Source organism: Zonotrichia leucophrys, chromosome 27 (assembly GCF_028769735.1).
Source record: "Zonotrichia leucophrys gambelii isolate GWCS_2022_RI chromosome 27, RI_Zleu_2.0, whole genome shotgun sequence".
Taxonomy (NCBI): Eukaryota; Metazoa; Chordata; class Aves; order Passeriformes; family Passerellidae; genus Zonotrichia; species Zonotrichia leucophrys.
Window position 1 is genome coordinate 3,293,572 of NC_088196.1, and position 27,970 is coordinate 3,321,541.

At 54.3% G+C, this 27,970-nt stretch overlaps 2 protein-coding genes across 6 annotated transcripts in view; both read left to right on the top strand.

The window, feature by feature from the left end:
* The window catches only part of ZNF385C (zinc finger protein 385C), a 70,293-nt gene that overhangs the window by 26,435 nt on the left and 15,888 nt on the right, over positions 1-27,970 (top strand). The window lies entirely within an intron of this gene.
* Positions 10,647-23,604, top strand: C27H17orf113 (chromosome 27 C17orf113 homolog). 3 transcript variants are annotated; one of them, XM_064733945.1, is made up of 3 exons: positions 10,647-10,885; positions 19,813-20,437; positions 21,365-23,604. In XM_064733945.1, the coding sequence occupies exons 2-3, from the start codon at positions 19,919-19,921 to the stop codon at positions 22,895-22,897; spliced, it is 2,052 nt and encodes a 683-aa protein (XP_064590015.1). In that variant the 5' UTR covers positions 10,647-10,885; positions 19,813-19,918; the 3' UTR covers positions 22,898-23,604. The 3 variants fall into 3 exon arrangements, with proteins under 3 accessions (XP_064590015.1, XP_064590017.1, XP_064590016.1); XM_064733947.1 differs by lacking the exon at positions 10,647-10,885 and adding an exon at positions 16,711-16,850; XM_064733946.1 differs by lacking the exon at positions 10,647-10,885 and adding an exon at positions 17,965-18,237.

Sequence of the window (27,970 nt, forward strand, 5' to 3'; positions counted from 1 at the left end):
TAAAAACAAATTATCGCTTATCAGTCTTTTCATTTTGCAAGACAAACCCCAGATCCTTGCTGTCCTGTGTGGAATCATGGTGAGGTGCTGATTAGACACGGGGTGGTCACAGATGAAAGACGTTTTCGTGCCGCAGATGCCAGCTCTAATCCAACTGGGTCACGAGTGATTTAATTACTGCCTGTGATTTCCCAGGCAGCCCAAGTGATCTCAGTTTGCTCTCAGAGTCCTCAGGAACCAAACCACAGCCTGGTGCTGAGTGAGCAGGAGGAGCTGAGCCACCCCAAAATGGGCTGCAAAAGGGGCATGGACGGGGGGCTCTGGTGCTTCCCCTCATCCTGGATCATCTTTGGGGCTCCCATCAGGACAGGCTGAGCTGGAATATTTCAAAATTTACACCCTGACCCATTGCTCTCATTCTGGACCATCTCTGGGGCTCCCATCCCAGCACAGGCTGAGCTGGAGCATTTCAAAGCTTACACCCTGATCCATTGCTCTGCCCAAAAGTCCTTCCCAGTGTCTCAGAGAAGTCATGGGATGTACAGAGCAGCTCGTGCTGCTGCCAGAGTGCTGTCTCTGGGCTCTGCCAGCCCCCATCTCCCTCAAAGGCAGTGGGAGCACTCTCCTTTGGAGCACCAGCCTCTGGATTCCCTGGCAAATGTGAGCTGACAGCAGCTCATAGCCCTTTGGCCAGGGTCTGTGGGAAGGACACTCTGTTCAGGCATCTCCTCTGCCCAGGAGGCTCCACACAAACCCCAACTCAAACATTTCCCTGGCTTTGGAGGCTGCTGAGCTGCTCCCCCAACCCAAAAGCCAAAGCACCCGGAGGCAGCTGTGCCCTGGGGCTGGTTTGTGTCACAGGCTCTTCCTCCTCTCCAAAATCCATGGAATTCTGTGCCCTGACCCAGTGCTGTCACCCTGCCCCACACTGGGGCTGCCTGCTGCTGTCCCCCCTCCCCTCAGCCCTGGAACAGCAGCTCCTTGCAAAGGGAAAGGTCCTGGATTCCCCAATTATGCACTGAAATGTCTGTCCATGCGTGTTTGGGAGCACAGAGGTTTGAGATGAGCAGGGAAATCGCTGTGACAGCTTCAGCATCACTGAGCAGGGCCCCTGGCAGGGGACACGGGGACCCCAGGGGACTCAGAGGGGGCTGGGGGCTGCTGGTGGGATTGTCCTGGCTTGCACAGGGGGTCCCAGCTCCTTGATTTTGGCAGCTGAAGGGAACCCAGTGCTCTGGAATGGCTCCTGCAGAGCTGGGTGCAGTGCCTGAGGCACTGGGGCTGACCAAAGAGCCCATGGTTGTGCTTTTGGCTGGGCTGGCAGAGCCCTGCTGAGAAACAGCTCCTGAAAACACCCAGAGCAGCAGAGGGAGGGCAGCTGGTGGCTCTGGCCATGGCTCTGGGGCTGTGTGAAGGTAGAAGAATAGGCTTAACAGGGAGAGGAGGGAGATAAATGACTTATTATCCAGGAACTAACTAAACAAGACATAGCCCCAGCTATTCCTGGATAATAAGTCATTTGGGCTGGAGTCCTGTCAGGGGAGGGAGCCCTGCAAGGGAGAATAGGGTTGGGAGTAGTATTGTGTTTAAGGATGGAATTTTGGTTCGTGCAGTCATTAGGGTAGATAGTTTTAAGACTTTAATTAATGCTGCTTCTCCCTGCTCCTGGACCATGCCCTGCTCTGCGTGCTCTGGCACCTCGTTCTCAGCTGCTTTCCCTCCTCCTTCCCCCTGTGCCCTCTGTTGTGCCAGCCTTTCAGCTGTTCATTACCCAGCAAACAGTGCCAGCCCCTTTCAGCCACGTTCAGCCGGGCTTTGTGTGCAATAATCCCGAGGTATTGATTTAAATTGTTTGCAAACATGTGGGATTAGGGTCTAATTGGGACTAATCGGTGGCACTGCTGGGTTGGGGCTGGGACATTCTCACATCTGCCCTTGATGGAGCTGCCCAGCCTTGGTGCTGCCAGGACCTGCTCCAGCAATGCCAGAGGAATTGTTCTTTTTTGCTTCCTCCTGTAGGAATTTGCTGCTCTCCTGTTTTTGGGACTTTTTTGGGGACAAATTTAGCAGGGACAGGCTGGCATGGGAGCCACCTCAGTGTCCATCACCAGCTCCACTGGCAGCACATCAGGCTCTCCCAAACTTCCATAAAGGGGATTTAACATTTGGCTGGGACAAAAACCCTGCATCAGTGCCAGGTGCTGATCAATACCTCGTGCCCAAGCAGCACCAGGGCTCAGATTTGAAGCTTCTGTGAATTTATGAAGGACAAACATAAGGAATCCTCCTGCTCCATTGGCCTCGGCTGCTCCCTTCAGCTGTGAGCAAAGATGAGCAAAAATAGCTTTTCACATCAGATTTGAATAACCTGGAATCTCAGTGGGAGAAATAGAATGGTTTTTATCATGTCTTAAAGATGCTGGCTGGGATCACGAATGATTTGAAGAAGCTCAATTGGGTAATTGTACATTTTCCTTCCCTCTGCTCACTCCAAGGTTTCTCCCTTCCCACTGGGGGACAGGGATGGGGTCAGGGATGTCCCTTGGGGCTTTTCTTGGGGATTTTTGGACAGAGCTGGGAGGGCTGAGAAGGGGAGGGATTTACTGGCAGAAAAGCCTTGTTTCAGTAAATTCTCTCCTTTTTTTTACCAAAAAAATCCCCCAGTTTCTGTGAGGGAAGGGACCTGTGGGTGCCATGTGAGAGGCTGCACATGAGCCCAGACCCTGCACATGAATCCAGAACAAACTGCTCCCTTTCTAAATCCTCAGAAAATACCCCATTAGCTTGCTGTCCCTCTGAAAAGCCCAGCTATTCAGCTTTCTGTGGATTAATAACTGTGGCATAATTAATCTCCGATTTTATTGAGTCAGTAGCTTCAAATAGGAAATGAATTGATTAGTGGTCAGCTTTGCCTTGAAGGTTTTTGTGGTGTGGAGCCTTCCCCACCAGGACTCTGACCTCAGGCTCTGCACCCCAGTTCTGGTCAGAAATTCAGGGATATTTTACCCTAACACATTTATTCTAAAAAGATCTTTTAAATTTAAACTCTTACAGAGAAGCTGCAGGGCTTTTTTGTGCTGCTGGGGCATCACGAAGGTGGGAACCTCCCATGGCTTGAGTGCTCAAGTGGATGCTCCAGCTTAAGAAATGAAGAGAAATATAGAGACAAGCCAAAATATATGAAGGTTAGATAATATGAATCAAATATTATCTTTCTGTGGGCTGGTGGGGGCTGCCTGGGCCATGGGGGTGTCAGGCTGCCACTGATGTGGTGCTGGCAGAGGCTGTGCTGTGCTGCTGGCAGTGGAGATTTTTCTCCAAAAAAATAAAAAAATCAGTAGGAAGTTGCCTGGTGTTATTTTTAAGCCCTGCAGTTGTGAGCCATCCCTCTTTAATCGTGGATTTTGCTGTCACTTTCTTGCAGTGGCTTTGCTGTCAAGTTGCCTCAGTCGGTGTTCCACGGCCACTCAGCTCAGGGCTGCCACACACGTGACATTCATTAGAAGTGGATTAAGAACAACGAGCAACACAAATATTTCACAATTTTCCATGTAGCATTAGCTTAGCAGATTTGGAAGAGGAAACCTGGCATTTATTTTAAGCAGGGAAAAAAAATATGGTCAAAGCAGCAGGTAAACTGTGTGTGTGCCCCAACTTGTACCTGCTGGTCCCTGTCCTGAGAGATCTCTGAGCCTGAAGGAGCCTTTTCCAGAGCTCCAGCAGCAGCTCTGAGCAGGGGGTGAGGTCTCCAGGATGGGGTGATATCCCTTAGGAGGGTGTCTGGTGCTGGGGATGCTCTTGTGGCCACCCCAGGCATCAAATCCAAAATGTGGTGACAAGGTGGAACCCTCTGCCCCCCCTTCCGGGAGGGCCCTCCTCAATTAGATGGAAAATCTCACACTCTCTTTCTCTGAAACTATTTCCAGGTGTAATTTCCACCCTTTTTCTTGATAATTAAATATTTCTAGGTCATCCAGGTCACCCTGTTCACAGTTTGGAGGGCTTGGCTTTGTCCCCGAGCACTTGGAGACTGCTGTAAATTTTCACCCTGGTATCTTGGCTCTGTGATTAGATGATTAATTAGCCGATCACATCTATCTTAAACATCCCCAGGGGGATCTCAGCACCCCCAGGGGGCTCTGTTGTTCACTGTCCTGCTCTGACACGAGAGACAGAGGAGATCCCAGGAGAGAAATTACTGATTTCATAGAGAAAGAAACAATGGAGGAAGAGCATTGTGAAGATTATGGAGTGAGAAGTGGATGCTCTCTCGTGTACCCCAGTTGTGACAGAGATCTCTGATTATTTATGTGTTCATTGCCCAATTCTGGTCTCTGTTTGCAAGCCTGGGGAAGAAGTCCTGACTTACCCATCCACAAACATGGCCCTGTTACCACAGCAAAGCTGTCATGGCTTTGTCTTCTCTCCAGACACATGAGCAGAGAAAGGAGAGAGCTGCGAGCTCTACCAGGAGTTAAGGGAACACTTTGATCAGATTTGTTCCTGTTCATGATCTATTTATTATGATTATTTTTAAAAGGACTCTGCTGCCTCTGGGAATAATTTGGACTTTTGGAATGAAATAAAGCCAGGTGTTTGATGTGTAAAGACCAGCATGCAAAGAAGAGGGGGATGAAGGAGATGTGGAGCAGGGCAGCACAGGGAGAAGGCACAACACACCACAAACAGATTTTTTGGGCAGTATGAACCCAGAGATGGGAATGGGAACTTGGAGCAGTGGGAGGGAGGTATGGTATGGCATGGATGGTACTGTGACAGTGTTCACAGGGGTCTGAGGATGAGGGAAGAGACGAGGATCTGATTCCATGTCTCAGAAGGTTTGATTTATTATTTTATTATATATATTACATTGAAACTATACTAAAAGAATAGAAGAAAGGATTTAATCAGAAGGCTAGCTAAGAACAGAAAAAGAAAGAATGAATAACAAAGGTTTGTGTCTGGGACAGAGAGTCCAAGCCAGCTGACTGTGATTTGCCATTAATTAGAAACAACCACATGAGACCAGTCAAGGATCCACCTGTTGCATTCCACAGCAGCAGATAACCATTGTTTACATTTTGTTCCTGAGGCCTTTCAGCTTCTCAGGAGGAAAAACCCTAAGGAAAGGATTTTTCATAAAAGATATCTGACCACAGCATCCCAAAAAACCTCACTCCCTCTCAAACCACGACAGGAACGAGCATCCTGCTGCATCCCGCACTGCATCCCGCTCGCTGCCGGCTGTCACAGGGGATTAGCGGCGCTGCACGGAGCGGGTCGTGCCCGGGCTGTGCGTGCGAGGGCTCCGCGCCCGCCCCGTGCCCCGCCGGGGCCCCAAGAGCACCGGCACCGAACGGGGGGCACCGCGGAGGGATGGAGCGGCTCCTCAGCGATGGAAACGCGGCTCATCCCCCTGGGCATCCAGCCTGGGGCTCCTCTCCTTGCCCGCTGTGTCTGTGTGTGTGTGTGCTCGCCCGGGGGCACGGGAGGAGCGAGTTGGGAACGGGAGAATGGGGAGGGCAAAGCGGGAGCAGGGAGGGGGCTGTGGGTAGTGCAGAGCTGTCACTGTGATTTAGGGCCGGCTGCTTAAACTGTTTTATGTTGCCAGACAGTAAGTCGTAAGCAATATAAAATTCTCTCTGAAGAGATGATCTCCCCATCGTCGTGCTTCTGCCTCAGAGTGAGCTCTCTCCTCTCCATAACCCCGTGGTGTCGGCGCAGAGGGAGAAAACGGGATGCTGGCTTTTGGAGCCGTGTTCACAGTCTGGGATTGGGGATCCAGGGGGATTCAGGGGGATCCAGGGCCCTGCTCTCTGCTCCAGAGGGATCCAGGGCCCTGCTCTGTGCTCCTGGGGGATCCAGGGCCCTGCTCTGTGCTCCTGGGGGATCCAGGGCCCTGCTCTGTGCTCCAGGGGGATCCAGGGCCCTGCTCTGTGCTCCAGGGGGATCCAGGGCTCTGCTCTCTGCTCCAGAGGGATCCAGGGCCCTGCTCTGTGCTCCAGGGGGATCCAGGGTCCTGCTCTGTGCTCCTGGGGTATCCAGGGCCCTGCTCTGTGCTCCTGGGGGATCAAGGGCCCTGCTCTGTGCTCCAGGGGGATCCAGGGCCCTGCTGTCTGCTCCTGGTGATGCTGGGAGCAGAATGGTGCAGGGCTCTGGATGAGCTGGCTGTGAGGAATTGGTGCTGGTAGCTGTGTGTCCTTCCAGCACAAGGACTGTGGCTTTTCCCTGCAGCCTCTCTGGGCTGCCCCAGCTCTGCTTTTGGAGCATGTGTGTCGAATCTGTTGGATCTGTTGGAGTTGTCAGAGCTGTTGGAGTTGCCAGAGTGGTTGGGGCAGAGCTGCCTCTGCCTGCAGGCACTGCCTGCTCACCTCAGATTCAGTTCCCTTCCTTTTTCATGCCCCTGAGTTATCACTGCTTTTGGACAGCTTGCCCACAACACTGCTCCAGCTCACCTTTGGTATTTTCTGCAGCCACAGATTTGCAAGGAGCAGTTTCATTTATCTGGCTGTTGCTGTGCCAGCCGGAGTGTCTCGGTGTGGTCTGAGCTGTGGCACCACAGTGTTTGCCCTGATTAACTTCCTTGGGCACCAGCAGCTCCTGAGGGGCCAAAGCTGAGCAGGAACCTGATGGGCAAGACCAGAGACAGCATCACCCCAGGCTAATGAAGCATCCAGAAGATTCTGGGTAATTGGTTCCATGCCAAACTCCACATGGGCCCTATGACCCCCCAGGAAATCTGCATTGGGCTGGGGGGAACCAAAGTGTGGTGGCAAGGTGGAACCCTCCGCCTGTCCTTTCCAGGAGGGCCCTTCTGAGTTAGATGGAAAATCTTACACTCTCTCTCTCTCTGAAACTACTTCCAGGTGTAATTTCCACCCCTTTTCTTGATAATTAAATATTTCTAGGTCATCCAGTTTCTCCACCCTGTTCACAGACGTGTCCTGGATGCCTTTGTAATTAGCCATCTCCCTGGGAAGGATGATGAGGGTGGGAGGCATCATTCCACCACCAAAGCCCTGCCCACCTTGGCTCATCCTTGGGGGTCAGAGCTGGGGGTCTGTGTCCCCCCAGAGTCACCAGACCCCTCCACTGACAAAAAGCTCCCAGGTTTGCTCTGCATAAAAGCAGAAACCTGCAGGAAGGATTCATTTTAAAAAATGGGGATTAATAAAAATTATCTGGGTGGGCACGGTGAACTCAGCAGTTTGGCAAGTCTCTCAGGTTTGCTCTGCATAGAGGCAGAAATCTGTAGGAAGGATTCATTTTAAAAAATGGGGATTAATAAAAATGATCTGGGTGGGCACGTTGAACTCTGAAAAAATAACTGAAAAATTAACTGGGTGGGCAGTTTGGCAAGTCTCTGTTTATCAGGGGAGTCATGGGGGACTGTGAGCCACAAACCCCATTCTCTTTGTATGGGAAGCCCCTCGGGGGAGGAGGATTCAGCCCTTAAAAAATGTTACTTTAATCCTGAGCAAACCGAGGAGCAGGAAAGGTCAGTGCCTGCCTTCCTGGGCCGGCAGGGATGAACGCCGGCGGCTGCTTCAGCCGGAGCCTCCTGCTTCTGATGGGGCTCAGGTTACAGAGCAGGAGAAAACTGATACACATCCTCCAGGTGTATCAGTCCTGATCCTATCTGCCGTCTTTCACCCCCAAATTATACCCTAAACCCTCGGTGAACAATGTCAGCCAGAAAGGCTCTGCAAGGCTCAGCAGACCTGGGGAGGGAGCAGTTTTGGCTGGGCTATTATTTCTGTCTCCCTCTCCTTTATTGATGTTTTCACTGCCCAATTCTGGTCTCTCTTTGCCAGGCTTTCTCTGGAGTCTAAGGCTGGGAAGAGCCAGTCCTGGATGTCCTCAGCAGACGTGGGCAGGGAGCAGTTTTAGCTGGGCTTTTATTCCTGTCTCCATCCTCCTTTATTGATGTGTTCACTGCCCAATTTTGGTCAGTATTTGCCAGGCTTCCTTTGGAGTCTAAGGCTGGGAAAAGCCAGTCCTGAAGGTCCTCAGCAGACGTGGGCAGGGAGCAGTTTTAGCTGGGCTTTTATCCCTGTCTCTCTTCTCCTTTATTGATGTTTTCACTGCCCAATTCTGGTCTCTTTTTGCCAGGCTTTCTCTGGAGTCTAAGGCTGGGAAAAGCCAGTCCTGGACAGCCAGCAAAGAATTTAACTGTGCCCTCAGTAGGGCTCAGAGCAATCCCTCTGTTGTGGTTCCTGGAGCCTGAACCCTGTGAATTGGTGGCATTGGTGGCACAGCTGAGCCCGGGCACCCTCCCCTTCTCCCTGCCCTCCCTCCTTCCCTCGTGCTTTAAGCCACAGGCAGGATTTGAGCAGACCTGCCCAAGCAAGCCCGGCTTAGTGCGTGTTTGGGATTTGCCTCTCCCAGGGTGGGTGTGAGGATGAGCTGCAGGCTGAGGGCTGGGGCCATTTCACAAGAAACCCTCTGGTTCCATCCCCACACTCTTGGGGTGCTCAGCCATCAGTGCCCCACATGTGGACATCGAAAGTGGTGACCACAAGGGGCTGTAGGATCTGACCCTTGGATCTGGGATTTTTTTAGGGCCTCCCATGTGATGGTGGAGCTTTTCGACCCCTTCTCAGCCACTCCAGGGTAGATTCTTCACCAGCTTCACCCCAAAGAGGAGGTTGTGGGGATCTGCAGCCTCAGGCTTTGCTCCCTGGAATGGGGGATGTGGGTCTGGACCCTGTGGGAGGCTTTGTGCTGCTGCCCTACACCAGCTCTGAGGTGCAAATATAGCAAGTTATGGACAAATATGGACAAATATAGCAAGTTATGCACCGGACAGACCCACAGGGCCGAGCTGGGAAATTCCAGTGATGTGCTGTGCTGGGCTGGGAGGCGTTAATGGCCAGGGCTGTAATCAGCACCTGCAATTAACCCCAGCTCCAGCTGGCCTCAAAGGCTCGGCCACAAAGTGCAGCATCCCACACGCCCTTCCAGCCCTCCGTGTCACTCCAGCTCCGTGGCAATGCTGACCAGGATGGGATAAATGCAGCGTGAACCACATGGGAGAGGATTTATTGAGGGAATTTCTGGGGAGAATGAAGGGGCTGCCCAGGGCAAATGGAGGATGGAGTGGGGATCAGGGCTGTACATCAATCCAGAGGGGCTGGAGGTCAGGAGATGCCAGACTTGCTCATGGCTTGTGGTTATCCCTGGGAAAGGAGAACAGCATCGTTCTGGGATGGAGGAGCCTCCTGCTCCTCCCAGTCTTTACATTTCCAGCTCCCTGCAGTAACACCAAACCCCTGATGACATTAAACAAATTAATATGGGGTTTAAATAGCCTGCAGGGGGCCGGGCCAGGCGTGCGGGGCCAGCTGTCAATCCCGGATTAGCGAGTGCCCCGGCTAAACTTACTGCTGCTGTTAACGACCCTGACAACAACACCCTGGCTGCCCGGGGCTCTGCCAGGCTGCCCGGTGCCAGCCGAGCCAGGCTGAGGTCTGGCAGAGAGAACCATGGCCCTGCAGCAGCACCCAGAGGGGCCCTGATGGCGTTAGTGCTTCTCAGTGCACCAAAATTCTGTGTTTTACCCCAAAAGTGCCCGGTCTGGCTGTGGCACATGGGCACACCCAGGCATCTCATGGTTTGAAAGGTTCATTTTCATTCTGTATGGCCTGGTGGTTTCTGCCCAACTCCTTGTATTGTTTGACTGGAGAAAAATATTTCATTCCTTCCTTGTTCTTGTCTCCTGTTCAGGGAGGCAGGGGAGGTGATTGTTTCCCCTTTTCACGAGCAGGTTTTTCATTTCCCTGTTTAAAGGGCAGCAATGTAAGCAAGTCATGAGCCTCACCTCCTGAGAAGGAGCCAAAAATCAGCACAGAGAAGCTGCTGCCATGAGGAGCCACAGTCCTTGCTGAGGAACTGATGGGGAGGGCAGCAGGCATGAAAATCCCAATCGTGGGGGGCTGAGATGAGCACCTCAATCATAGGGGGCTGAAATGAGCATCTCAATCATGGGGACTGAGCACCTCAGTTGTGGGGGGCTGAGATGAGCACCTCAATCATGAGGGGCTGAGCACCCCAATGATGGAGGGCTGAAATGAGCACCCCAATCTCGGGGGGGCTGAGAGGAGCACCCCAGTCATGGAGGGGTTGAGATGAGCATTCCAATCATGGGGGGCTGAGATGAGCACCCTAATCTTGGGGGGCTGAGCACCTCAATCACAGGGAGCAGAGATGAGCATCTCAATCATAGAGGGGCTGAGATGAGCACCTCAGTCATGGGGGGCTGCAATGAGCACCCCAGTCTTAGAGAGATTGAGATGAGCACTCCAATCATGGGATACTGAGCACCTCAATCATGGAGGGCTGAGATGAGCACCCCACCCGGGCCAGGCTGCCCGTGCCCACCCGTGTCACCCCCTAAGCCGATGACGTGCTTGGGGCAGACCCTGTGTGTTCCCAGCACTCAGGGCTGGGGCTGAACGAGCAGGAACCCACGGCAAGGACCCGGTCCCTGCTGCCGGGGGTCGGGGTGGGTGGCTGCCGCTGAGTGTCCCCTCCCAACCCTACAAGGACATTTCCCCCCAAATCAGCCACCTTAGAGAGCTCTCCGAGTGCCCCGGGGGTGGCACTGAGGGTTCCCTCCCCTCGCCCCAAGTTTCGGGGTCCGGGCAGCCCCGGCTCGGGGGCGGCTGTGCGGGGAGGGGGAGCTGCGGTCCCCCCGCCCATTCCCACGCCGATCCCCGGTCGGTTCTCTCCCCCCGCGCCGCTGCGGGGCCGAGGCGGGGCCGGACGCGGGGCGAGGGGCGGCGGGAGCGGGGCTGCGCCCGCCCGGCCCTGCCCGCAGCTCTGCCCGGCGAGCGGAGGCACCAGCAGCGCCCAGGAGACGCAGCCGCATCCAAAATGCTCCTAGGTGGGTGAAACGCAACTTTCCCGCAGCCTCATCTCTCCCTGACGCCCTCCATCTCTCTCCTCTCCATCGCTCCTTCATCCCCCGGTCGCTGCTCGGGGGTGCAGCCGCGGAGCTCGGGGGTCGGTGATTTTGAGGGGATGGGGACCGGGGTCTGGCCTCGCCGCTGTCCCGAGGCTGCTGCTCCCCGGTTTGAGCGCTCCCGTGTTCTGCCGGGTTCCTTCAGCTGGAGGAAAGGGCGCTTTTCGGCGTCCGAGCTGTTTTTCAGGACAGAAAAGCAGCGAATTGGTTTTTATTTTGCTGGTGGCTCTGCGCAGGTTGTGTGTGTGTGTGGGGGTCTCTTCTCCACTTTGCGATTTTGGCCACTAAGTTAACTCTAAACAGTGAAAGATTGAGGTGGGTTTTTTACTGCCGGGTAAAAAACCCGGGAATAAGCGGTACTCAAGGAGTCCGGGCTCAGAGTGAGGGGCTGGGAATGGGCTCGGCGTCAAACTCAACTCCTGATTCACCTGTGGGGTCCCCATCCTGTTCCTAGCACGGCTCGGCACCCCAAATTATCCCCATCAGATTTTCCCATTTCTAAGCAAACGCTGTCGTTCCCATTCCTTATTGCCGTTCTGCCTGAAAACCCCGTTAAGGAGCTGCTCGCGTTATTTGCATCAGCCGAGGCTGTACCCTACACCCACAAAATGGTCCCTCCCCGCCCAGCACACAGGCAGCCTGTTCCCTGGGCTCCCAGCCTGCTAATCCTAATTACTTACGGGCTTCAAGCTGAGTTTGACTCACTGCATCTTATTGATTTTTCCCAGGGCTGCAAAAAGAGGAGGGAAAAGGTTGTGTGCTGACGGGGCTGGATTTTGCCCTTGCTCTTTGTCTGGGTGTCAGCTCCAACTCGCGTTCCTGCTGCACCTGCGACACAGACGTTTGTTGGATGCTTTTTGTGCGATGTGAGGCTGGGGGAGAGTGACCAGCAGTGTCCTTGTGAGGGTGGCCAGGGGCAGGTGGAGCTCCGTGGCCAGGCTTGGAGGAGCAGCAGTGAGCAGAATGTGATGCTGTTCTTGGTTCTGTGTGGGTTCAGGGCTGGTAATTTTAGTGGTTTTGTTATTATCAGTGTTAATTCTGCTGGGGAGGGAGAGTGGCCCCTGGCTGCTGGCAGGGATGGGGCTGGCACCTCCCTGTGGGCAGCAGTGCCACTTCTGTATGTGTGTGTGCTGTGCTGTGCACATCTGCAGGCTGCTGTGCACTCTCTTTCCTCTGATAACATTTCCTTTTGGGTGCCCAAGGGCAACCAAAGCAGGAACATGGATGTTGTTAGCCTGGCACAGCAGTCAGGTGCCCATATTGGGGTGCCAGTCCCCCATGGATCAAGCTGGCCCCAGCTGAGTCCCGTGGATCAATTTAATTTTTCTAATAGTTTGAAACACAATCTTTTCTCTGAAATGTCTTTCCCTGTCTCTCTGGAACACTACTCGGGATATTTATCTGGAGTACTTGTCAGGCAAAGCAGGCTTGAAAGACAAACTAAAGTCCAACCTCAGAGCTTGCTTTTCACTCTGTGGCCTCAGATATGGAGAAAATATTAAATACCCACTAAAGCTTCAGTTTTGAATGGGCTCGCTGATGTTCCCCATGCTGCTCCAGGGGGAGGAATGTGGTGCTTTCATGGTGATTCCAGCCCTCTCAGGACCTCTGGGGGGACAGTGTGGGGAGCCTGGCCCCACTGAGCTGCTGGGTTTGGCTTTGGGGCTCCTTTGGCAGATGGTGGGACCGAGCTTTCCCCGTGCTTGTTTTGGGTGGATTTCCCTGTAAATGCAGCAGTTGTTTTATTACTGGGGCTTGCTCCAAGCAATGTCCTGGGGGACACATCTGTCCCTTGGTTGCAACACTGGGAGGGGGGCACAGGGGGCTCTGACCTCCTCCAACAGCCTCAGCCTCCCCTTCAGAGTATTTTTAGACCAAGCTGTCATCTAATCTTGACCTCCAGGATGATGTGGGCTAAAAAATATCACTCTGTCTCCAGCATCAAGCCGAGGATGTAATTCACAAATCTCTTCAGTCCATTTTTAATTATGCCTCACCTTGCTGCAGCAATGAACTGCTAACGAGTGTTTTGGGTAAATGTGAACTTTTTTTTTTGAAGTTTCTCAGTGCTGATGCTCCTGGCAGGTGCTGGCGGCACTGAAGCTTTGATGGTTTGTTTCAGCACCCACCTGATGTCCCTGAGCTTGTAATGACTGCAGGGGCTGGGGATTTAGCAGATTGCTTTTTTTTTTTGTGCCTTTCCTGAGCGGGATGTTGGAAGGAGTGGGCTGGCTGCTCCCACTCTCCTCCTGAGTGATTATATTAGCATGGCCTGGGTAGGAGTGGCGGAAATTACAATGAAATACTAGAGGTGGGAAATAAAAATCTAATTAAAAAATAAGGACAGACGTGTGTCATCTCCCAAACTCTAAGCAGGACCATCCTGGCCATGGGGCAGCTGTGGTTGCAGGGGGTTGTGTGCTTCAGCTGGGGAGCTGTGCTCAGGGAATAATGCTGGGAGTAGAGGGGAGGAGAAGGGCTTTGGTCCTCTTGGGAGGGGAAATATTGAGGTGGATTGAGGTTTGAAAGCCCTTTGGGTGCCCCAGGACTTGCCCTCCTGAAGTCTGAGTTGTGCCCTTGGGGCAATTCCCTTTTTCACCCTACCCAAGCAAAGCTGGGACTGGATGAGGCTCAAGTGGTTTCACTGTTTAGGGGGGTTTGGGGACAGCTGTGGCACTGTCACATGCATTTTGGGTGTCACCACAGTGGTCTGTGTGCTCTTGGGGACAGCTGTGGCACTGTCACATGCATTTTGGGGGTCACCACGGTGGTCTGTGTGCTCCTGGGGACAGCTGTGGCACTGTCACACGCATTTTGGGTGTCACCACGGTGGTCTGTGTGCTCTTGGGGAGAGCTGTGGCACTGTCACACGCATTTTGGGTGTCACCACGGTGGTCTGTGTGCTCTTGGGGACAGCTGTGGCACTGTCACATGCATTTTGGGTGTCACCATGGTGGTCTGGGATGGCACTGCTGAGAGGGAACAGCCCAGCAGGGATGGCCACTGGCTCTGCCACTGACCTACCAGATACCCCTGGCAGTGTCACTTATCCTCTCTGAATCTGGCTGTCTTCTCGTGGGTCTCCTTGGCTCTCTGGGGGCTCAGTGCCAGCCCAGCCCCAGCTGTGTGAGGGAGGCACCTGCCTTCAGGTGCTTCAATAATAGAAATCATTAATTTTCACTGCTAATGGAAGAAACGCTGCACTATGAAAAATGTGCGTTGGCTTGGAGGCAATTCAAAAGGCTGGTGGAGACGGGAGCCCCTAATTTGTTCCAAATTGGTTATTTCACTGGAATGGTGAGAAAGCATCAATCTGAGGAGCTTTTCTCCCTTTTCATTTCTGTCAGCCGTTCCTCAGCTGTAATGAATTGGACTTGGCTGCAATTTTTACAATTTAAACGGTGCCCAGAATAAAGGCTGAACTGATGGGGGGGCTCTGGTGCACTCCTGAGCTCTCCATCTCTCAGGGGACCCAGGGAGGGGTGGGCAGGGGAGCCCAGATCAGGTTCAATGTTTGCCACCTCCCTTCTGCTGCCTCCAGTCAGGATGAGCCCAAATCCCTCCTGAGCCCCTGTGGCAGAGCTGGTGGGGCCTTGGCTGGTTTGCCATGGCCTGGCAGCACTGCTGGCTCTGCTGGGGGAGGCATCCCTAAATGCTGCCTTTTCAGATCATTACCCAGCAAATGGGGAGCATTGGGAATTAAAATCCAAAGGGAGCTGGGCTCAATGTTTGTGGACAAGGGAGGAAAAGATGCTTGATAGAGCAAGACTGAGATCCAGTTTTGCTCCTCAGCAGCTGTTTTTGATACCAGTGCTGTGGGGTGAAGTTCCCTGTAGCTCCTGGGGAGAAAGATGCAGCCAAGCTGCCTCCCAGGGACCAGGTGCATGGACTGGAGGAAGCCCAGGCAGCGAGATCACCCTGTCCCTGCTTCTGCTCCTTGACAAAAGGGCTTTGCCCTTCTCAGCTGCTGCTCAGAGGAGCCTCAGCCTGAGCTGGGGTCGCCGGCGGGGAGAGATGAGCATGTTCGCCCCCCCTCCCCTGCCCAGCTCAGTAATCCTGTTGTGGCCATGTCCAGAGTTTGCAGGAATGTCATCTGAGTTTATTTCAAGGCTTGTTCCCTGCCAGCTGCAGTCACGCAGCTGAAGGTTGTGACAAAGCTGTGCAGGGGAGCGAGGCACGAGGCTGCATCCTGCAAGCTGGCAGTGCCTGTGGGCTGTGTGGGGGCCACCATGTCACCAAACTGGGGGGCTTCTTCTCCAGTAGCACCCCATGGTTCCCTACTTACAGCCCACTGCCCATCCAAACCCCTCCACAAGGATCTGAGTGTGCTGGAGCCAGTCTTTGTGCCCACAGTGGTGCTGGAAGAGAAGGAACACCCCCCTGAGTACCCTGAGCTGTGCAGGAGAGTTGGGACAAAGCTGGGGTCCCCCAGTGTGTGTCCCATCCCCTTCTCTGCATGGGAACACCTTCTCCTCCCCACGTCCCTTCCAGTGTCTGCACCTCCTGCAGGCCCTGTCCCTGCCAGATCCGCCCGTCCAGGCACCAGCCCGGGGGCTGCAGGAGTATTTTTAATTTGGCTGAGCTGACACGGTGCCGGGTGCTCTCTCCCACACGAGACAGCGGCTCCTCGCAGCCTCCCCCCTCCAGCACTCGCGGCAGGGACCGAACTGAGCTGTCACCACCTGCGGGTGGGTGCGAGGGATGCAGCTCCCGTGAGTCCTCCCTCCCTCCCCTGCATGCTCCCCGTTCATTTTGGGGGCTGGCACGGCTGGGATTTGGGTGCAGAGGGTGAGCAGGGTGCTGGGTCTTTCCTGGTGGAGCAGGGATGGGCTCTTTGGGGTCAGCAGCTCTGGGAACACCAGCACCTCTGCTGCGGGAACAGCGTGCGTCATTTCCCCGAGCCTGACTGGCTTAGAGCAGGGATGGAAACAAAATCTCATAAATATCTTTGGACTCGGGGATTTAAACATTTTTGGGGGGTTTGGTCTCTTCTGTTCAGTTTCTTATAGATGGAATAAGAAACCCTCAGGGAGCCTGTCCATGGATGTGGGGCTGGAGTGCAGGAAAGGGTGCCTGGAGCATCCCAGTGGGAGCTGCCCGAGGTGTGGGATGCCAGTGGAAACTGGGACTCAGATGGAAACTGTGGCTCATGGCTGCTGCCACCCTCGAGCCGTGGGGATGATGGATGTGCTGGTGCTCTGGGCACCTGCCCACCCAGCTCGGGAAAAACAGCAACAATTGGCTCCAGCCAAGGCTGCTGCTGCTGCTGCTGTGTGCAGTTAAACAGGAGTATCTCCACTCCAGTTCCTTTAGGAAGGACGTCTGACATCCGGCAGCTTTGTGAGGGCAGAGGGTCAGGGACATCCTGCAAATGCTGCCCAAAATTTGTGTTCAGTTGAGGCTTCCAGCAGGAATGGGTTTACAGGGGAGAAGGAGTCAGTGGTTTGAGCCTTGCCTCTTGCAGAGGGCAGGCAGAACAAGGGTGTTCTCCTCTGGTCCCATGGATTTTACTGCAGGGGCTCCGTGGAGGGGTTGGGAAGTGGAGTTGGTTCCAACCATTTCTAATTTGGGGTCACTGACCTTTGCTGTCCTGCTCTGGGTGTTGGGAATGGGACCAGGCGATGCTGCAGGCTCCTAAAAACTCATTAAAAAGGCTCAATCCTCTTTTCTCGTGGCATTAGCACAAGAACAAATCGGGTGTGTTTTCACCCCAGGAGCCGGCTCTGGTTTCACCACCTCCAGCTCTCATTAACCCTGGGCTGACACTTCGGCAAGAATGTCCCCAAAGCAGGAAGAGCCTCTTGCCCCAGGATATGTTGAGGAGCCTCAAGAGAGGAATTAACCGGGGGCCACCAGACCCCCCTGGTGCAGAGCCAGCTGGAGCCAGGTACAATCAGCTCCTAATCCAGGAAATTCCGGTGGGCCACGTCCCTCCTCATGGCCCAATTCCACACCAAGAGTCTGTGTGGGAGCATCCTTCAGCTCCCAGGCACAGGATATGTGCTGGGAAACCAGGAGTCAGGTTCCCATCAGGGGTCCCAAGGGACACTGGTGCCCCTTGGGATTTCAGTGTTCTCAGGAGCTTTGTTTGGGGAAAGCAAATGTGGCACAAAATTCTCTTTCTGGAAGTAGTCGAGGCTCTAAATTTCACCATTTATTGCTAAAATAAAGCTTTTGGGATGTAGGGAACCCCTCTGCTCGTTAGAGAGCCCTGGGACAAGGGGCAGTGTTTCAGCCCCAGCCCTGCAGCTATGGACCAGGAGTGCAGCTAAGCAGGAACACCTTGTGGCATTCCCTAAAGGGCTTGGACTTGAATCCTGCCGAACCTCCGTGTCCATGGCTGGGTGCTGCTCGGCCCACAACTTGCAGAACACCTCCAAACCCCAGAAATACCCATCCTGGCTGGCTGCAAACCCTCCTGCAGCTCTCCCTGTGCCCAGCTCTCAGCTGAGAGACCCAGGCTAGGATCCCCCTGATGGGCACCTGATGGGCACCACTCCTTGCACCTGGGGGGAAACGATCCCGGGCAGGTGAGCATGGGGCAGGCACAGGGCACAGCTCCATGGGCTCCCTGTCCCCAGGACCCACTGTCCCCACCACATCCAGTGTCCCCACCGCATCCAGTGTCCCCGTGGCCCGACCACCACATCCAGTGTCCTCACCATGTCCACTGTCCCTGTGGCCCGACCACCACGTCCAGTGTCCCCGTGGCCCAGCCGCCACCTCGTCCGCTGTCCCCATGGCCCAGCCACCACATGCGGTGTCCCCGTGGCTCGGACACCATGTCCAGTGTCCCTGTGGCCCGGCCACCACCACGTCCACTGTCCCCGTGGCCGCTGCAGCCACCACGTCCGCTGTCCCCACCACGTCCGCAGTCCCTGTGTCCCGGCCACGGCCGCGGGGCCTTGCCCATGCCGGTCACCGCTAGTGGCCACTGCCGCCGTGAGCAGCCGGGAGCAGCCGTGAGGCAGACGGTGCTGGCTGCAAGATGGCGGCTCCCGTGCTCCGCTGAGGCGGGCGGCCGCCGCAGGCTTTGTTCCCGCAGCCGCCGCGCTCGGGGCCGCGGGGGCTGCGGGGCCGCCTCACGAACGCCCCGCTGCTTTTTTTTGTCTTATTTCTGGATTTTGCGTTGCTTGGCTGGGTTTGGGTTTTTTCGGTTCGTTGTTTTGTTTTTGTGTGTGTGTTTCTTTTTTTTTTTTTAATTGTTTTTGCTATTTAAAATCTGGGAAGTTTGCAAGCCCCCCCAGCCCAAAGCTTATGGCAGCTTTTCCATGGTACGTATGGAGGGGCGGGTGAGCGGGGTGGGCACGCAGGGCTGGGCTGGGCGCTGGGGCTGCTCCGCTCACCCTCCCGGGATGATGCTCCGGGGACAAGGCTCAGCTTGTCCTCCCACAACCAAACCCTCATCCTGCCCAAACTTGCAGGCTGCTGGGGGAACCGGAGTGTGCCCCCCATGCCGAGCTGCTGCCGAGCCCCCCGGGATGCTCAGTGCTGCTTTCACCCGTGGGCAGCAGCAGCAGCGAGGGGCGCTGGGCTGGTGCCAGAGCTGCGGGAATTGGGTGCTGTGGGAAGAGGTGCCACGGAGCTCTGCTCCATCCCAACCCCCGCCCCGGCCTCCTGCATCCCACACGCTAATTGCTGCTCTTTTTTCTTTTCTTTCCAAGGCAGCGGCTTCTGCTGGAACAAGTGCTGGGGAGGGGGGGGCTGTGGGGATGGCTTGGGAGGGAACGGGGTCAGTGACAGGGAAAGAGCACAGGAATGTTCCCCCTGAGGCCATGCAGGGATGGATGGGGTCGCTGTGGCAGGCTAACTTGCAGGTCACTCCAGGGCCACCTGCCAGCGTTGTGCAGGGCACTGGCTCTGTGGGGATGGCTGTTGTGGTCTTGCTCTAACTCCGGAATTGTGAAGGTTCCTTCTCCCTGCTCCCACAGCAGTGGCTCTAGTTTGGGGGCTAGTTCTTCAGAAAAACCCCAAGTTCCTCATCGGTGGACTGATGGTATTCCCCAGTTTTCTTGCTGCTCAGTGTCCACGTTCTTTCTTTTTCCCTCTGCATTTTGGTTCTCCCCCTTCCCCATGCAGCGCTGGGTTCTTCCCCCTCCTCTCACCAACACCTTTATCAAGGCTCAGATTGGGTTTTCAGTCTGGTTCATGGAGAAATATGAGTTCAGAACTGAGCGAGCCTGAAGTGCAGGGAGGAGGTCAAGCGAGTGCTTAAACCCTTCAGATCCTGGTTTGGTTACATCTTTAAGTGCTTTGCAGCCTCAAGCTCAGTAGATATTTGTGAGCTTGGCCTGGAGTGGAGTGTGTCACTCGCTGGAAGGGACACTGGGATGCCACTGAGCGTGCAGAGCATGGCTGTGCTGCCGCGGGACCTGCCACGGCTTTGGCAATTCCCTGGAGGAGGGACAAGGCAGGCAGGACTGAGAGCACACGTGTGCACACCAGCACGTGTGTCTGGGCTAGCTCCCAGTCACCCTTGTTCTGCTCCAGGCCCTGGCACTCACTGCCAGCTGCTCCTCTGGGGCTGAACACTCTTTTTTGGGTGTTTCAGCCCTGCTGAGCCTTCCTCACCTTCCCAGTGCCAGCACAGTGGGGAAGGCTGCTCCAAGGGGAAGCCTGTGGGTGTTCCTGTACTGGTGGGACCATTTGTGTGTGTGCCAGTCCCACCAGTGACACCGAGAGCTTCTGCTGGTGCTGATGAGGAGCTTGATGGGATCCCCAGTGTGGTGCTGGGGCTGCTGTCACCGCTGCTGTCACTGTGCCACTGTCGCTTGTGCCACCACAGCCAAGCCCCAGCTGGGGTTTGCAGGGCCCTAATCCCATTTCCCTTGTGTCTCTTTCATCTCCAGTCGGACCAGGAGAGTGGTAATAGACCTTCTTACTAAATTAAATGCGCACACTGCTCCTGGAGGCACGGTGCGCTTCAACCCTAGCTGATTTCCCAGCCACAGCAGCATGGTGCCTCCGGGGAAAAAGCCAGCTGGGGAAACTTCCAATTCCAACAAAAAGTGCAAACGCTATTTTAATGAGCACTGGAAGGAGGAGTTCACCTGGCTGGAGTTTGACTATGAGAGGAAGCTCATGTTTTGCGCGGAGTGCCGGCAGGCCCTGGTGAAGAACAAGCACGGGAAAGCGGAGAACGCTTTCACCGTGGGCACCGACAACTTCCAGCGGCACGCGCTGCTGCGCCACGTCACCTCGGGTGCCCACCGCCAGGCGCTGGCCGTCAACCGCCAGCAGCTGGCCTTCGACACCCCCCGTGCCGGCCACCCCGAGCTGCGCTCGCTCATCAAGGTGGAGGTGAACCCGGCCAAGGTGGCCGTCCTCACCACGGTCTACTGGATGGCCAAGGAGGAGATGCCCGATGAGAAGTGCTCCTCCCTGCTGAGCTTGCAGAAGTTCAACCTGTGCCAGGCGCTGCTGGCGTCGGAGCACAGCGAGTTCTACCACCCTGGCAGCGTCAGGGAGATGCAGGTGTGTAAGGGGGGTTTAGGGGTTGGCAGCTGGGTGGTTGCTGCACTGGCAGGACAGGGACAGTTCCCATCCCCACCGAGCTCCTTGAGCTTTGCAGGATGAATGCTAATTGTCTCAGGAGTTCAATTAGCACAAGAGCACTGTGGGTTTTGCCTTTTTTTGCCCTAAACTGAGTGATCAGGAAGATCAAGTAGCCGGAGAGTTTAAGAGGGATTTCTGAATTTTACCAACGCTTCATGCCTGCTAAAATCAAATTAAATTTTTAGTGAGGCTTGGCTGTTTGCCAGGCTTTTCAGCTCTCTGCAGAGCCGTATTTTGCTACTGATAGACTAAACCCACTAATTAGGTTTCCCAGCCTGTGGTGATCCTTGCAGCACTCACACACACAGAGGAAGTTTTCCCTCCGAACTGGGGAGTTTGCCTGAAATGGGGGAAGTGTGAGTAAATGAGTAAAGATGGAAAAAACGTTGCCATTTTGCTGCTGCTCCTGCTGGGCCAGTGAAGTGGAACTGCTGGAGTTGCATGGGGCAGGTGAGTTCCTGGTGTCACTGCCAGCATAGATGTGGGCTTGGGAATGGGATGCTGGGGGTTTGGGGGGTCAGTGATGCTGGTGATGCTGTGTCCTCCTACATCTGTGGGGTTCTGACCCCAAGCTCAGGACAGGAACCCCCAAGCTCTCAGCAGCTTCCCATGGTGCTTGAGCTGCCAAACAGGAGCAGGAGGAGAAAGCTTGTTAGGGAAAAAGAAAGTGATTTCCAGCCTCTGTGTGCAAGGGCTTTTCCCTGGCTCGGGGCTCTTGCGCTGCAGGAGCCTGTGGGTGGGAGCCCACCCGCTCACTCTGTGCCAAGTGCTGCTCGTCTCCCACTGCCTCTGAATCTCATTTGTGTTTCTCTCTCCCTCCCTGCACCCCTCCTTCCACTGGCCCAGGCAGCCATTGCCAAAGTCCTCCACAACGAGGACAGGCACAGGATCAAAGCCTCGCCGTTCATTGGGCTGGTGGTGGACGAGACAGTGGACGTCCTGGAGCACCGCAGCCTCGCCGTGTTCACCACCACTGTCTCCCCCTGCAACGGGCAGACCTCCACCACCTTCCTGGGCAGCTTCGAGCTGCCTGCAGGGGAGGCCTCCACGGTGGCAGGCAAGGTGGGCGAGGTGATGCGCTCCTTTGGCATCCCCAGCATGAAGCTCACCTGGCTCAGCGCTGACAGTGCCTCGCTGGTGGCCGAGCGGCTCAGCGGGGTGGGGACGGCGCTGAGCTCGCTCTGCCCGCTCCTCACTGAGGTGCACTGCCTGTCCCACGGCACCTCCCTGCTGCTGGCCGAGAGCATCAGCACTATCGAGTACCTCCAGAAGTATGAGACCACTGTGGATGCTGTGTATAGGCTCTACTCCAGCTTCCAGGGGGAAGGGGAGAGCCTGCAGGAGCTGCGGAGGGTCCTGGACCTTTGTGAGATAGACCTTGGGAGCCCCAAAGCCATCCACTGGACCTCTATCTTCCCAGCTGTAGAAGCCATTGACTCCTCGTGGCCCACGCTGGTGCTGCTGCTGGAGAGCCAGGCAGAGTGCTCACCCGTGGCCCGTGGCCTCTGTGAAGAGCTCAAGAAGTTCCAGTTTGTGGCCTTCACCAAGATCCTCCTGGACGTCCTCCCCATCTTCCAGAAGCTCAGTCGTTTCTTCCAGATCGAGGATTTTGACCTCTCCATCTTGAAGCCCATAGTCTCAGCCACGGCCACCACGCTGCAGGCCCAGCAGAGCACCAGTGGCCAGAACCTCCAGGAGTTCCTCAGAGAGATGAACAAGCACCCACAGGACGGCCGGGAGGGTGAGAGCCGCCTCTACTACAAGGGTGTTGAACTTGCCAACTGCTCCCAGGTGCACTTGAAACACTTTGAGCACCTGAAGGACAGCTACCTGGAGAAGGTACGGGGCAACCTGCTGGACAGGTTCCCCAGCAGCGTCCTGGAGGCCATCAGCTCCTTCTCTGCCATCTTCAACCCCAAGTGCTACCCTCAGTCTCTGGAGGACATTGGCAGCTACGGGGTGAGCGAGCTGAATTTCCTGCTGCGCGTGTACTCGCGGGTGGTGGTGAGCGAGAGGGCCCTGAGCGACTTCCCCCTCTTCAAACGCATCGTCTTCAGCCTCAGCCAGCTCTCCTTCAAGGACCTGTGTGTCAAGCTGGTCTACAGCAGCTCTGAGATGCACGAGCTCTTCCCAGACTTTGCTGTCCTGGCCGCTATAGCCCTGGCCTTGCCGCTGGGCTCGGTGCTGGCCGAGAAGATCCGCCGGGGCCGGGAGCTGCTGCAGCGCGGCCGCTCGCGCCTCGCCAGGGACCAGGGCCTCTCTGACCTCATGAAGATCGCCATCGACGGGCCAGCCATCAGCGAGTTCAACTTTGCCTTGGCCATCGAGTGCTACGAGAGCATGAGGGAGTCTGGGTTCATCGTGGCGCAGGTGAAGTGAGCAGGGCTGGTTTGGAGCCCTTGGGGCAGCCCCCAGGGCCAGCTCAACGCCGCCTTTCCACGTCACTGGGCACTGCTGGGGCTGGGCAGCTGCACTGGATGGTGACCTGCTCTGTGCTGGGAAGAGAAAACAGGATCCTCATGCCCCAAACCTCTGTTTGAATCACCCAGAATCCTGAGGCCACCCAAGATCCTGAATTGCGACGAGTTTTTTCCAAGGGTTTGTCATCATTTTGTTTTGGGGAGAGGAAGGCAAAGCTCTTGAGCTCAAATGTCACGTTGCCTTTGCACAGAGATACCCGGCAGCTTTTGCTTAATTCTCTGCAAAAATATGGGATTTTTGTTATTCTGGAGCCTGGAGAGTGAATGCAGAAAAGGCAGCACATCCTCCGAGCTCTGCGCCGACCCCAACATGCCTGGCGGTGTCGTGTTGGTGTTCCTTGCACACAGCACAGGGTATTTTTAGCAGTGGCATCAAGTCATGATCATTTCAAGAGCAAGAGATTTAGGGAATGATGTTGTAATGGCTGAGGAAATGTTAACTTTAAATGCATCATTGTGTACATATCTGTATGTGTGTATATATATATATAAATATACATATATAAATATCTATATTAAAAAGGTCTATCTTAATTTTCCTAAAGTTTAAAGATATCTAAAAGGACTTTTTTTTTTTTTTGCAAGGACAGAATAAATTATGAGCAGGGGTCCAAAAACAATCAATAGCTAATTCTTGTTCTTTCCAACACATCCTCACCTCCCCGAGTTCTCTTTGCACCATGAACTCTTGGCAACCTGCAGTCTGGGAGAAAGTCCTTCAACACCTGCTTTTGGGGCCAGCTGGAGGTGTTCAGCTCATATTTCTTCTCTGAAGTGTTACTGTCTGTCCTGAGGTGAGCAGAGCTGTTGGTGCCTGCAGCAGCCTGGAGCTCAGAGCCCTCTGCCCACAGGGCTGGGGTGCTGCTGGTGTGTTCCAGTGTGACTGGGCTTTGTTGGTTTTCACTTGGAGGGCTGTTTCCTTCACTTCAGACTGGTTCTAATCAGCAATAAACCCAGTGCAGCAGCATGAAGCATTACCTCAGTTGAATCCTGAGTGCCAGGTCCTCTGCTGGGGCTGCCAAAAGCTGGAAATGGGAGGATGTAGCTGATCTGCTGCCCCACAACCCAGGTCTGGTTGCTCTGGAAGTCCAGTGCTGTGCAATCTGTTTGTTGCCAGTCCAGATCCCAGAGGTGCTGAGGCTGCACTGGTGCTGCCATCGTGGTCCAGCGTTGTGACTGAGGGTTGCTGTTCTCTGTCCATCAGCCTTTGCCATTGGGGATCCTCCTGGAAACGTGCTTGGCCAGAGACAAAACCTTTAAAGCCCTGGGTAAGGATTTAGAGGCACCATCAGAATTTGCTGAGAACATTTCCCAAGCAGGAGGGGGCCTCTGTGTGAATGAGCAGCTCCATCTCCATCTGGCCTGGGCAGACTCTGCGCCAGATGCTCGCTGAGGCAGCGGCGTCTGTGGAGATGGGTCCTTGGCAGGCTCCTGTCGATGTGAGAACCTGCAGCCCTGGCCCTGCCACCTTCACAGGCAGCTCTGGGAGCTTCACACAGAGCACAGCAGTTGCTCTGCCTTACAGGGAGCAGGAGAAAAACCTGCTGCAGGTGTGTGTTCAGTGGCTGTGCAGGGTGAAGGGGTGTGGGACAGGCTGGGAAGGACAGCCAAACACAGTTTGGGCTGAAATTTCCTTTAAATTCCAGGGGATCCCTACAAAAGTCACTTGTCTGTGGGACAGGAACTGGGCTGAGCTCCAGGTGGAGAATGTGCAGGGTCCAGTGTCTCTGGCTGAGCTCGGTGGCTGTGCAGGGTGAAGGAGTGTGGGACAGGCTGGAGAGGACAGCCAGACACAGTTTGGGTGAGTTTGGTTAAATGTAGGGCTGAAAATTCATTTACATTCTGAGAGATCCCCACAAAATTCACTTGAACTGGGCTGAGCTCCAGGTGGAGAATGTGCAGGCTCCAGTGTCTCTGGCTGAGCCCAGAGCAGGGGACACACAGCACCACGTCAGGGACATCGTGGCTTTGACACCTCTTGCTCTGGTGGCACCTGTGGACCTGGGTGGGCACAGAAACAACCCCCCGAACTGCAGCAGTGCCCGTGGTAGGAACACGGGGTTCCTGTGCTCCTCTCCTTGCAGCAGCCCCTGGAATGCTCTGTCCCAGGAGGATCTGCAATACCAGAGCATTGGTGGGGAGACAAAGCCAAAGCAGGGGGGAGACAGAGCAGGGGCTGTGACAAAAAGCTGAACCACAGGGGGCCTGTTCACCCACCTGCTGCTGCTGTCACCTTGCCTAAGGTCGTGTCATTCTATACAGACCTGGGACCCTGCCACTCTCCCAAAAGCAAATCTCCTTAATTGAGTGTCTAATTAATACCTAAAAATACTGCCCTCAGCTGCTGCTGGAATCTGCCCTGCAGCAAAGGTAAGGCAGGACCCACAATGCCATAGCCCTGTGACCTTGGAAAGGTGCCCCAAGAGCATCCTGCAGGTGCCCCAGAAAAATCCTGCCCATCTGCAGGGTCTCACAGGGGGTTCTGAGCTCTCTCTACCTGCCTGGGTTATCCAGAAATGTGTTTAACCCACAAATTTGAGCTCAGGGATGTGCCAGAGAGGTTGATATATCTTCTCAGTACCATTGGTGGGCAGCAGCTGCTGCTGGTGGTGGCCAATCCTGGAGTCTGTGTCCCCTCAGTGCTCATCCTGTGCCTGCCCAGCGCAGGGGCTGCTCCCCAGGGACTGAAACCTTCAGCCCAAGCATTGGCTGAGCTGCAGCATCCCTTCTTGTAGTCACTGATTTTGGGGATAAGGTGGTCACCCACCTCTTGTTCCTCCCAGATATATATGTGTGTGTGTGTGTGTGTGTGTGTATATATATATATATATATATATATATATGTATATATATAAATATTAAAAATATATAATATATGTGTATGTATCTATGTATATTATATATATACATTATATATGTATACTTTTAGTATATATTATAGCTATATATATAAATAAAAATATAAATATAAAATTGTGTGTATATTTATATTTCTATAATTTATAATAATAATAATTTGAAAAATAATTATATAAAATGCTATATATATAATGTGTAATATGTTATATATAATATATTATATGTAATATATTATATATTATATATTATATATTATATATTATATATTATATATTATATATTATATAATAATGTTAATTTTATTTATTAATATTTATATACATATATAATTTTAATCATTATAATAAAAGTATAGTTATTTATATATTTATATTTACCATTTTTATTATTTTTATTTTTATTTGTGTGTGTGTGTGTGTGCATATCTATATTTTATGTTTTTAAGGCCAGTGCAAACCACTCTGGCTGTGATGAGTTTCACCCCCCATGATCCAGCCCCAAATCCCTTTGTTGCTCTCTCATGGGGCCCCGGCTGCGTGTGCTGGGTGGTCCCAGGGCAGCTCCTCTGGCGCCAGCCCATCCATCTCCAATGATTTAATGTAGAAAAACTGCTTCACGCCTCACAAGGTTAATTATGCACCCCTCACCCAGCGCTGCTCGCTGCTGCCGTGCTGTTATTTATTTATTTTGAAGCGGTTTCGCAGATTTCCCTCCTGGGCGACTCTGGAATTAACTCGATCAGTGCACGCCTGATGAAGCAAACCCTGATTCCTGCCCGGAGTCAGGCCTGGCTCGGGGATGGCTCCGGCGCCGCGGCAGAGCCTCCGCGTGCGCTCGCCCACAAAGAGGTCGTTGGTGCCCGTGGGGCTGGCGACGAGCCCTGGCTGCTCAAACCCAGGGAACCTCTCGAACTTTGAATTTCTGATGTGGCTCAGATCCTGCACCAGCCGGGATTGGCGTGGGGAGGGTGCGGAGCAGAGTGAGGGGCAGCAGCAGCCTCCTTCTGCATGGCTGGAATTGGGGTGCTGGTGGAGAGTTTCTGCTGTGGGAGTGGGTGCTGGCCAGTCAGCCTCCTGCAAGGATGTTCTCAGGTCAGGGAGGGTGATGGGATGGGGTTGTGCTGTGCCAAGGGATCAATGATGCCTTCGAGGTGGAAAAGAACCCAAATCTCAAAAAAATCCAGAGTAACGAGGAACACTGACCTTGTCCTTGCTGCAGGAAAAGGGATGGGGCTGTGGGTAAGGCAGGACCCACAGCCTTATCCCTGTGTCAACATTATCCCTGTGCCAAGGGATCCATGATGCCTTCGAGGTGGTAAAGAACCCAAACCTCAAAAAAATCCAAAGGAATGAGGAACATTGACCTTGTCCGTGCTGCAGGGAAAGGGACGGGGCTGTGAGTGGGTTGGAGGGGATGTGAAACCATTTAGGATGTGAATGGGCTCTTCTGGCTCACAGCACTCTGAAACCATTTCTTATTTATTGTGTTTGATTAGTTCATTTATTTTATTTTAGCTTTCCCCCCTCCTTGCTCCCAGAGCTGGGCAGGGAATCCCTCTGGCCGGGATGCTTCCCTTTCCTCATCATCTGTGATGCTGGGATGGGGAGCAGGCTGCAGACAGACCTCTGCCTGGCCTCCCTTCCCTCCTTCCCTCAGTCCCACGGGTGTTTTCTGTTGAAACAGAACATTATTAATAACTCTGGGCTATTTTTAAATCCCACGCTGGAGCGCGTGGTTCGTTTGCGGGGGACGGGGAGCGGCGGCTGTGCCGCAGGACTGGGGGCAGCTCTGCCTCTGCCCTGTGGCTCCTGCTGGCAGCCAAATCCTCACCAGCCGTGGTGAGGAGCCCTGGTTGGTGCTGGTTTCGGGGAGCCCAGGGGAGGAGCTGCTTCCCTGGGGGAGGTTTGGACACTTTCTGAGGCTTTGGACTCCTGCACGTGTCCTTGCTGGCATGCAGAGGTGACAGCATCCAGCTTGGAACTGGGGTGCTGGTTTGGAGCCTGAAAGGTTTGGAAGTTTGGAGCCTAGAAAAAAGAGGTTCCCATGGCCACCCTGGGCTGGGGTCTCTCCTTGGGGGGGTTCTGTGGTCCATGGCAGATGTCCCCATGTCTGG